Raw genomic sequence first — 9,988 nt, forward strand, 5'->3', positions numbered from 1 at the left:
TGTCGACATAGCCCCAGTGTGAAACAGTAGTACAACTACTAGGCAAACTCGTCTACAAATGGATGGATCCCGAACTAGTATACACACTTAATCCGAGCAAGCAACCCAACCCCTACTCCCCCCCCTCTTCCCCAGCCGTACTACGATACCTTTTACTTACATACAAACCACCACTCTCAAAGCAGCCCACCTATCCGTCCGTATCACTCAACTTTGTTAGCAAACGGCCCAACCCTCCTCAACCTCGGTCCCCAATAATAAAACACCGTAGGCAACGGGGTAATCACCACACACAAAAAGAACAGTAACAACGTCCCCCACTCATACCCCAGCCTCCTATACAGCCCGTTCCCCACAAAAGCAAAGATACACCCCAACACGCTGCGGCTGACAGTCACCGCCGCCAGGGCGCTGGCCGCGTACGTCTCAAACGAGTCAACCATGTACGTCGTCACGCTGATGTACGTCATCAGCATCCCTGTCGAGAAGACGGCGGCGCCGATGAGGGGAACGATCCAGTGCACTCCTGTGTCTTCCTTTCCAACCTTTCCGGCCGTGAGGGCGAAGATGAGCAGGCCGGCGGGAACGATGAGTGCGCCGAGTTGCATGAAGGGCATTCGGTACTCGGGGGTTTTGTCGTCATCTATGTTTTTGGTGTTATAGGGCTGTGCCTCGCCGGCGGCGTCTCGTGATGATGTCCTGGCTCTCGCCTTCATAAAGGCGTAAGTGCGGTTGACCAAGGCTGCGCTTAGGAGGGTGCCTGCGACAGAACCCAGTCCGACGCCGAGGTACGAGAGGCCCGTGAGGGCTTCAGGCCAGTGATATGACGGTAGGCCGTAGAGAGGTTCTGCTGAGAAGAGCAGGGGGAGCGTCACCATGTGCAGGTACAAGATCCCGTATATGACCGCCATGTACAGGCTCATGGCCGTGCAAACGGGTGAAGTGAAGAGCATCATGCCGGCGCGAGTCATGGTGCGCAGAACGATGGTCAAGTCGGAACCAGCACGATCTGACCCCGCCGCCTGCACAGTACAAGGGACGCCCGACTTGCTTAGAGCTGCGGCCTTCTTTCGGAGGAGGAAGGGGGCGTATGTCTCGTGCAGGAAGAAGACAGAGACTAGGCTCGTGACACCAGAAGCGATGGCCATGATCCACGCGAGCCATCGCCAGCTTCCCATGCCGCGCAAGATAAAACCGCCGACGACACCGCCAATGGCGGACCCGCCAGTAGGGCCGAAGCTGTACAGGGCCTGGGCGCGGCCTCGGCGCTCGGGACTGAACATGTCGCCGATAGTGCCGCCGCCGATGCTGGGCCCGGCCGATCCCGCCATGCCGGCAAACAGTCTGAACACGGTCAGGGCGGCAATATTGGGCGAGACGGCGCAGCAGATGTTGAAGACAGTGAACATGGCGAAACAAGAGAGGTAAACCACCCGCCTGCCGTAGAGTTCGGACAGTGGTGCCAGGTAGAGCGGTCCAAGACCGAAGCCAAGTACGAAGAGCGCCGTGGGAAGGGTTGGCGTGTACTCGTCTGTGAGCCCAAAGTCGTCGGCTACGGCCTGACCCGCCACGGCCAGTATGACGGACGCCATGGGTGAGAGAGTGGCTTGGATGCTGATGAGGAGCACATTGCGCCATTTGCGAACGGGCGTCCAGTTGCGCGGGTGTTGGACATCATCTGGTCCATCCCACGTCTGTCCACATTAGAACTTGACACGCACGACACAAGGAGAGAGATATCAAGGGTGGTAACACGCGACTCACCACTACCAAAGCCTCATCGCCTGAAACTCCTGTCGTGCTGCCGTTTTGAACGTCCAGATTGGGCGCCATAGTTCTGTTGTGAATCTAACATGCAGAGGAACGGGATCAATGTTGTGTAGACAGAATCTGACATACTACAAGCCGCCGGGATTGCTACGACATATAAGGTAAGTTACCTACAGAAGTTCGCTCGGTCTCACCTCTCGTTCTGGTCAACCCTCCCCTGAATCCTCAGCCCTGTAACACCAACTCCAATCTCGACGAGAGACTTCGGGTCAGACCGGATGCTGACTGTCTTTTCTCGTGGCTCTCCGACTCTGAGTAAGGCTGAAATGTGCTCTCCACTCTGAGTCCGCCCGGCTGAATTGTACTCTCCAGTTCTGGTATGGCTGATTTGTGGTTCGTGCAACAATCGAGGCTATGGAGCAGATCGATGCCCGTGAGGCTATCCCATCGGCCACATTGAGGTAAGATACTTACCTCTAAGGTCAACCGGACTGTCTGAGGATGCTGATGTGAGATAAGTCGGCTTCTCCAGCTACGTCCGTTGGGCGGAATGCTTCCACAATACTCGTCGCCAGCGCGGAGTCAGACTGATCCGTACATGGGCCTGACGACATGAAGTGTCCGTTGCTAGTCGAGTATTGATCATGATTGCATCGTCGAATGAGAGAAGATAGGGAGATAGATATCTAGACTCCCTCATCCCGCCATCTCTCCACTAGCCACCTTAGAATAGAACCAACCGCAAAAGCTACACACACAAGTCCCTTCCATTCTTTCTTGCATCATCATCATGGCGCCACTTCCCAAGAACGTGTTCGACGTCCTGCTGCAGGCCGCCCAGGACACCCCAGACAAGGGACTCTCAATCTATCCCAAGGGGCAGACCCAGGCACCGCCGCATCGTATCACCTATCTCCAGCTCCTCCACGAAGCCATAGCCTTGTCACGGCTGGTGAGGGGAATCCCCGGTACCGGACCGGAGACCATTGTGCTGCTCCATCTCGACGATCACCAGGACAATGTCCTATGGTTCTGGGCTACGGTTGCGGCGGGCCTTGTGCCGGCCATGTCGACCCCCTTTACCAACGATCTGGAGCAGCGCCGAAAGCACCTCGCTCACCTCAAGGAAATGTTGAAGAACCCCATCGTCATTACCCGCAGGCGTCTGGCGCCCGATTTTGCCGTCACCGGAGGATCGATGCAAATAGTCACCGTCGAGGACCTCCAAAAGCACGGAGAGGATCAGATGGATGACGTGCCCGGTAACAATGGGCTCGTATACTCCCCAAGCAGCGCTACCTCCAAGAAAAGCGACGACCTGTTCGCCCTGATGTTGACCTCCGGCAGCACCGGCCACGCGAAAGCCGTGCGTCTCTGCCACGGTCAGGTTATCACAGCCCTATTTGGCAAAAGTCGATACCACGGCACGACCTCCCGCGACGTCTTCCTCAACTGGATCGGCATGGATCACGTCGCAAACCTCACCGAGGTGCACCTGCACGCCATGATCCTGGGCGCTGATCAGGTTCACGTCCACGCCTTGGATCTTCTCGCCCAGCCTATGCTGTTCGTCCACCTGATCGACAGACACCGGGCCAGTTACACATTTGCTCCCAACTTCTTCCTGGCCAGCGTCAGAAAGGCACTCGAGGCCTTCTTCGCCATGTCTAGCCCAGACTCGTCACCCAACCTCTCATCACTCAGATCACTGATCTCGGGCGGAGAGGCAAATTCCACAGCGCTAGCCAGCGTGTTATCCGACCTCTTTGGCAGACTTGGTGCACAGCGCCACTTCCTCCGACCAGGGTTTGGCATGACCGAGACTTGTGCCGGCAGCATCTACGGCACCAGATGTCCTACCTTTGACGTCGCGCACGGACGCGAGTTCACCTCGTTGGGCCGGTGCATTCCCTGCATGTCCATGAGAGTCAGGCGTGATGGACATGGAAGCGGTTCCTTGGCAGCCAACGAGGTTGGTGTCTTGGAGGTCAAGGGTGGTAATGTCTTTGGCGGGTACTTCAACAACCACGAGGCCACCGTGTCATCGTTCTCGTCCGACGGGTGGTTCATCACCGGCGATCTCGCCTTTATCGATGACGGCGGCAATCTCCACCTGGTCGGTCGCGAGAAGGAAACCATCATCATCAATGGCGTCAAATACTTCCCACACGAGATCGAGGGTGCTATCGAAGACGCGAGTATCCCGGGTGTCACGCCCTCGTTCACGGCTGTGTTCCCACACCGCCCCGAGAATGCCGACTCGGAGACTCTCTGCATCGTGTATCTCCCAAGCTATCAGGTTAACGATGATGTCGAGGCCCGGCTGCACGTCCGGAATGCCATCAGGGACGTCGTCATGAAGCATTGCATGTCCAGGCCATACAAGATCATCCCGCTTGAGAGGGTGTTCCTGCCCAAGACCGCTCTCGGGAAGTTGTCCCGCAGCAAGCTCAGGAAAGCATTTGAGAGCGGCGTATACTGGGAGGCCATTGAGCTGGATGAGAAGCTAATCGCACTCGCTCAAGGCTCTCGCGAGGTCGTGGTGCAGCCGTCCACGGAGAAGGAGCTGGTCCTGCAGGACATCTTCTCGGACGTCTTTGGCGTGCCACCAGCTGAGATTGGAATCCACACAAACGTTTACAATCTGGGCTGCAGCTCGGTCGAGCTGTTCCGGCTCAAGTGGGCAATACAGGGTAATCCGCACTTTCCCAACGTCATCCCCGTTACCACAATGATCAGCAACCCGACCATCGCATCTCTGCTGTCGGCCATGGACACAACGCGGGACAGCAGCATATCTCCCACCACCCAGTACAACCCCGTGGTGGTACTGAGGTCTGGGGGGAACAAAGCGCCGCTCTGGCTGGTCCACCCGGGTGTCGGTGAGGTCTTGGTGTTCCTTAATCTCGCCAAGCAGATCACAGACCGGCCCATCTACGCCCTGCGCGCTCGGGGCTTCGATGGAGAACCGCTATTCGGGAGTATGGACGAGATGGTGAGCACGTATCTCCGGGCGATGAGAAGGACGCAGCCGCAGGGCCCGTATGCCATCGCTGGCTATTCCTACGGCGGGACTGTCGCATTCGAGATGGCCAAGATGCTGATGCAGCAGGATGGGCCCGACGCCGTCCCCTTCCTCGCCGTGTTCGACCAGCCACCGCATATCAAGCAGCGGATGCGCCACGGGCGCGACTGGGTTGATGTGCTGCTTACGCTGGTGCGCTTCTTCGACCTACTACCCGACGCGGACCGCGAGGCGAACTTCAGGAGGGCCGCAGCTACGCACCCCGATTTGAACGGCAAGAGCGGCGTTGCTTCGGTCGACGAACATGAGCGGCTGGTTGAGCTTCTCTTGCAACACATGGCTGTGGAACGGCTGGAGGAATACGGTCTCGACAAGGAGCGGTTGGCACGGTGGACCAGTCTGGCTCTGAACTCGCATGTCATTGCGCGCGACTATGAGCCCTCAGGCCGGGTCCCTGTGTTGGAGGTGTTCTACGGCGATCCCATCGCCGATGTAGCCCCCTCCAAGGCTGAATGGTTGGAGGAGAAGCTGTCCCGCTGGGCCGACTTCGTGGACGATGCCCGGTTCCACGAGGTGCAGGGCCATCATTATACTCTTCTTGCTCCCGAGAATATCGACTCGTTCGCAAGAAGCTTCGTGGCTAGATTGGCGGGTTGTGGTCTTTGAGCTAGAGTGGATGTGGTTTGGGTTGCGTTTGATGGTGATTGCTAGATAGGGTCGTTGTAAAGTAGTAAATATTGATGATGTAAGGAAGTTGTTCCAATGACTGGTCTGCGATACCCAATGGAGTGTCGCATGCTTATCTAATGTACCTAATTCCTTGACCCACAATGCACCAACCCAAGAGGATGTACCACGATGCCAAAACATAGTCGACAGAACATCCATTTACGGCTGCTAATAGCACCTTAAAACCTTCAAATAACGCGGAATATTTGGGAGTGTGAGATTAGATTTTGCTTCCCGTTATGGACGCGAGGGCAGTATAAAGACGATTGAGTGTCCCAGTGGACAGTACCTGTGTGTTGTGCTCTTCTGCTAACATGGCATGGCTGTGTGCTGGCTGGAAGTAACCATCCCTTTCGTTTCAGTACATCGACCATCTTCATTAATGCCCTCTTCACCTGCGTGCTTTCTATCAATTTTCTCCTTCAATGCTTCTACCCCATTTGAAGTTCTCAGCACCAAAAACTGAACCACAAGAACACTCGTCCGCCTCTCCTCGTCCCTGTCCCGCGTCATCCTCGTTCCCGCTTTCAAGTTATCCTTCCTCTCAAGGCCAAGCAAAGGCCCCAAAATTCTTAATGATCATCACACCAACTTTGGTACCCGTCACGTTGTAGTCTGTACCGCCCGCCACCCTGCCGTTCGCTAGAATGCACTTGTCCACGGCGACAGCAGCGGTTTGGGCGATGTTCCGGCACATCCCACGGTTATTTGGATCCTCTGACCCCCAACCAGCCCTCTGAGGCATGGAAATCGCACTCTGAAACGCAGTGTAAACCAGGAACAAAAGAGGACGACCAGGGACGTGGGGACGGCCGGTGGCTTCGCTGGTCTTCCCCGGGGCATCTCCCCCCAGGAGGCAAAGCTGTGAATAACCGTTGCGACGTCAATTACCCAGAGTTGCGAAGATCACCCAGCCCGGACATGGCCAGCCTTTTTGCTAGCTTATGGATGGTTAGAGGAAGGAAACGGATGAGGGGGACTTACATCCGCTGAAACATCGACATCCAAGTCATATGGGCACCCGATTGTGTGATTGAAGTCCATGGGTTTCGCCGGTGCACTCGCCGTATCCAGGAAAGCTTTCATTGCATCCTGTGGAGAAAGGGCGGTCTCGGGGTGTGTGATGATTGAGTTCGTCCAATCGACAAAGGAGAAACGGGTATCGCCAGTGGTTTCGGCGGTAGGGGAAGCGGTGGGGGCTGCGATGGCCTGAGAGTTAAGGAGGCCAAAGCCCACCGTCAGAGAAAGAATGAAGTTGACCATCTCGAATGTCTTCGTCACAGTTGCTTGCGATTTGAGGTCGGAGGGGGAATCAGGGTACTGTGAAAGGAGCAGACAATTTGTAGTAGGGAAAAAAGGAAAAGAAAAACATCAAGGGGTGACATCGTTGACCTTATCACAGTACCGAAGACAATGTAATGAAGGGGTGAGTTGGTTGTTTGACCGTTGGACGTCAACCGCTGTTGGGCCGTGTTTGCCTTTCCTGTTATGTCCGGGCCGAGTTTGGAAAACGAACCGAATGGCCGTGGGCGGTTCGTGAAACATGGCGGTGCAATTAATGGAATGCGTGAAGCTGTTATGGGCCAGTCAGGAAGGAGTAAGGTGTCAGTGGTTGAGTTTTTAAGGTACGACTGTCATATCTCCTTTGGAAAGAGAGCGGGATCAAGGTTGTCGACGACAAGTCTACTGGTGTGGCAAAAATGACCCCACATGCACCCACACCTTTCGACGAAAAGCAGATGGGACGGAAGAAAAAGCGATGTTAAATAGCCGACGTAAGAGGTACGTATCCCAGAACCAAACAACCCCTTCGAAACTGAAGAAAACGTGGTCAACAGTTGACCTCCTTTTAGAATGAGTGGGTAGTGTGGCCAAGAACGCCGCCATGCTTAGTACCCGTGAGGTCTTTCGCCCTTGAGCCCCCAACCAACCCATCAGGCGTGGTGCATGTGTCCATGATGACCCCGTACATCTGGGCAAGTCCCTGGCTGTATTGGGCGAAAGTTTGGTCAGTAAAGCTTCTTGGACAGATGAACGAAACGACGATAAACGGGGAGTCATAACATACCATGTAGGATAGTTGCGAGGATCATTATCGTGATCGAATGGCAGGAGCAACGCGCCATTCCAATTGATCCAGATCCTTTGGGGCCATATGCCATTCTCTATCATCCGTCCAGGGCACGCCACTTGACCCGCAGCGGCAAGGAAGTTGATGGCAAAAGCGGCGCTGGAGACCTGGAGATATATACACCTGGTTAGTACTTGTAGGAATGCTTGGGTAGCAAATGGGTGGTTTAAACTGACCGGAGCCCTGGATTTTCCACTCCTGCAAACTACTTGGGCATCCCAACCGCGCTTCTCGACACCAGCAGTAGCCGGCAAAGTAGCATTGGCCGTATCAAGATACGCCTGCACAGCTTCCTTGGGAGAAAGGGCAGTGGAGGGGTCGGCGATGATGGAGTCGACCCATTCGGCGAAAGAGAACGTGGTTGTGACTTCCGCCGCTTCGCCAGCGACAGGTGCTGCGCTGACTTGGGAGGTAAGAACTCCCAAAGCCACAAGCGGGAGGGTGGAGAGGCGGGAAAAGTTGACCATTTTGGGAAGAGCGAGGGGAACTTGGAGGAGAAGGTCGGAAAGGTGAGTTGTGATGGCACTGTTCAGTTTGGAGGCGACCGTACCTCTCATCTTTATACCTCTTCCATGACTACACTCTCGTCCCGTCTTGACCCAGCCAACATGTCTCTAATGAGTCCGAGCTAACCTTTCTAAGAGGTAGAATCACCCTCATGCCGTATTCATTGCGCCCTTGATGCCCCCGTTTGTTTGGCCCGGGTTGAAACATGGTCCAGCACCAACAATGTCGTTGTCTGCTACCAGTCTGTCACATCACGCGAGCTAAAATGCGTGCATCTGGATATGAAGCTCAAGTTGCCGTCCAGAACTGTGCTGGCCGCCAACTTCAATAGAGGACTGACCCCTCGGACCGGTCCTTTAATCCGTCTGTTGGTGGGAGTTGGCGTGATAGATGTTGCTTTTGCTGATATTGTTTGCACACCATCCATGAACTCGTCAAAGTCTTGATCGTTTCGGACCAATTAAACGATGAAGATACCAATGCCCCCTGTTTACTTCCCCTGAACTTTGCCAGGCCTAATGAACATGCACCCCGGATCAACGTGGTATTGTGGGATTCAACGGGCTGCATAGGACTAACAAACAATTGAATGCAACCATGGACCACAGGAGTGGTGCAATCTCGTTAGGAGGCCTATACTCCTGACCAACGCACATGAGACAGTGGCTCTACTAGCCCGCACTTTGCTATCGTCAAGTGATGATGCATAAAAGTCGTCGCTAATCATGAGCCCAAACACAGCCAGAGCATTGCCCAAACCGCGGGTACATTATGGAAACTTGCACCCAACCGAACGGGATGGTGACGGGTAATAGGGCTTCTGACTTGGCAGGTACCAAAGTCGATATGTCAATTTCCCGCTACTCAGGAACGCTTGCCTGAGTGGCGAAGAAGAAGATGGATTCGCGACTTTGTCAGGATATGCTGCCTATTCCCACGTGGTCACGGTTTCGTACCTCTAGTCAATCAATCCATCATTCCATCAGTAGCGCCGTCGCGTTTCACAAACTTCTCAACGGCCACTCGGTTTGTTTCCGAACTCGGCCCCGACATAACAAGGAACGCAAGGCAAACACACACTATAAGTTGTTGTTGTGTCCGTTTGGTTTACGTAAAATGGAGGTTGCTGATGCCTTTGATGCCTTGCAATAGTAGTTATGTTGGATTATTTGGCTCGCCTTGCTTGCCAATGCGTGGTTGTGGGGGCGGCAAGTTATGATCTTCCCATAGGTTCTCGAGGTTGAAGCAGCGAACCAGCCCCAGCAAACTTCCCTCTCTCACCAATACAACCTTGTTCGAAATTTTTAATCAAGCAGCGCAGACTCAACCCCAATAGCAGCCTTATGTCTTCAAGTGCACGATTCAATCATAGATCCTGAGCGCCAGCGTGAGGTAGGTAGCGGGAGGCTACAACACGCTTCCGTCAAAGACTAGACCTTTGGCAGGTACTGTGGACATGTACACTCAATGATATTCAATCAATATTGATATTAAACAGCTAAAAGCCATTACATTCTCCATTTAGAGTTGACAAAGACTCTTAAGCGCCCCTTATCCAAACTCAACTGGTGGTAATGTTCGTTATGGCGACTATGACTTGGGAGGGGGGTACATCCTTGTGGGTTCCCCGTGTATGGCTCGTGCGCATTCTCCCCAACGCTGCGAGCATCATCCCTCTCGTCCTGTTTGTGGTGGTTGGCTTGGAGAGGGTACAACGGAACGGTGGCTTCTGGGCCTGTATGGTAATTTATTCCAGCGATTCTTCTCCTTAACACCACCTTTCTTTAGAAACCCAGTCAACCATGATGGATTTCCACACCCCTTAC

The 9,988-nt window shown here is 54.4% G+C and overlaps 4 protein-coding genes across 4 annotated transcripts; 1 reads left to right on the forward strand and 3 right to left on the reverse strand.

Annotated features, from left to right (window-relative positions):
- Positions 1 to 203: 203 nt before the first annotated feature.
- Positions 204 to 1,833, reverse strand: SMAC4_09571 (uncharacterized protein; the record flags this gene model as incomplete). Its single annotated transcript, XM_024656022.1, has 2 exons — positions 204 to 1,694; positions 1,765 to 1,833. The coding sequence occupies 2 exons, from the start codon at positions 1,831 to 1,833 to the stop codon at positions 204 to 206; spliced, it is 1,560 nt and encodes a 519-aa protein (XP_024511788.1).
- A 35-nt stretch (positions 1,834 to 1,868) lies between these two features.
- On the forward strand, positions 1,869 to 5,461 carry SMAC4_09570 (uncharacterized protein; the record flags this gene model as incomplete). Its single annotated transcript, XM_003342482.2, has 1 exon — positions 1,869 to 5,461. The coding sequence occupies exon 1, from the start codon at positions 2,561 to 2,563 to the stop codon at positions 5,459 to 5,461; it is 2,901 nt and encodes a 966-aa protein (XP_003342530.1). The 5' UTR covers positions 1,869 to 2,560.
- A 607-nt stretch (positions 5,462 to 6,068) lies between these two features.
- Positions 6,069 to 6,787, reverse strand: SMAC4_09569 (uncharacterized protein; the record flags this gene model as incomplete). Its single annotated transcript, XM_003342481.1, has 2 exons — positions 6,069 to 6,386; positions 6,509 to 6,787. The coding sequence occupies 2 exons, from the start codon at positions 6,785 to 6,787 to the stop codon at positions 6,069 to 6,071; spliced, it is 597 nt and encodes a 198-aa protein (XP_003342529.1).
- Positions 6,788 to 7,251: 464 nt separating this feature from the next.
- Positions 7,252 to 8,180, reverse strand: SMAC4_13866 (uncharacterized protein). Its single transcript, XM_066091664.1, has 3 exons — positions 7,832 to 8,180; positions 7,593 to 7,762; positions 7,252 to 7,512 (listed from the first exon to the last, which is right to left on the reverse strand). Exons 1-3 carry the CDS (start codon positions 8,120 to 8,122, stop codon positions 7,374 to 7,376), a joined length of 600 nt encoding a protein of 199 aa, XP_065947317.1. The 5' UTR covers positions 8,123 to 8,180; the 3' UTR covers positions 7,252 to 7,373.
- Between the last annotated feature and the right edge of the window lie 1,808 nt (positions 8,181 to 9,988).

This window comes from Sordaria macrospora, chromosome 5 (genome assembly GCF_033870435.1).
Source record: "Sordaria macrospora chromosome 5, complete sequence".
In the NCBI taxonomy this organism is placed as follows: Eukaryota; Fungi; Ascomycota; class Sordariomycetes; order Sordariales; family Sordariaceae; genus Sordaria; species Sordaria macrospora.

What these genes read in the sequence shown, in the direction of transcription:
- SMAC4_13866 (XM_066091664.1), bottom strand. Translation starts at nt 8,122, where the DNA reads ATGGTCAACTTTTCCCGCCTCTCCACCCTCCCGCTTGTGGCTTTGGGA. An exon ending in GTGGAAAATCCAGGGCTCCG is followed by an intron (nt 7,763 to 7,831) that starts GTCAGTTTAAAC and finishes ATATATCTCCAG; the next exon opens with GTCTCCAGCGCCGCTTTTGC. An exon ending in CCTCGCAACTATCCTACATG is followed by an intron (nt 7,513 to 7,592) that starts GTATGTTATGAC and finishes CGCCCAATACAG; the next exon opens with CCAGGGACTTGCCCAGATGT.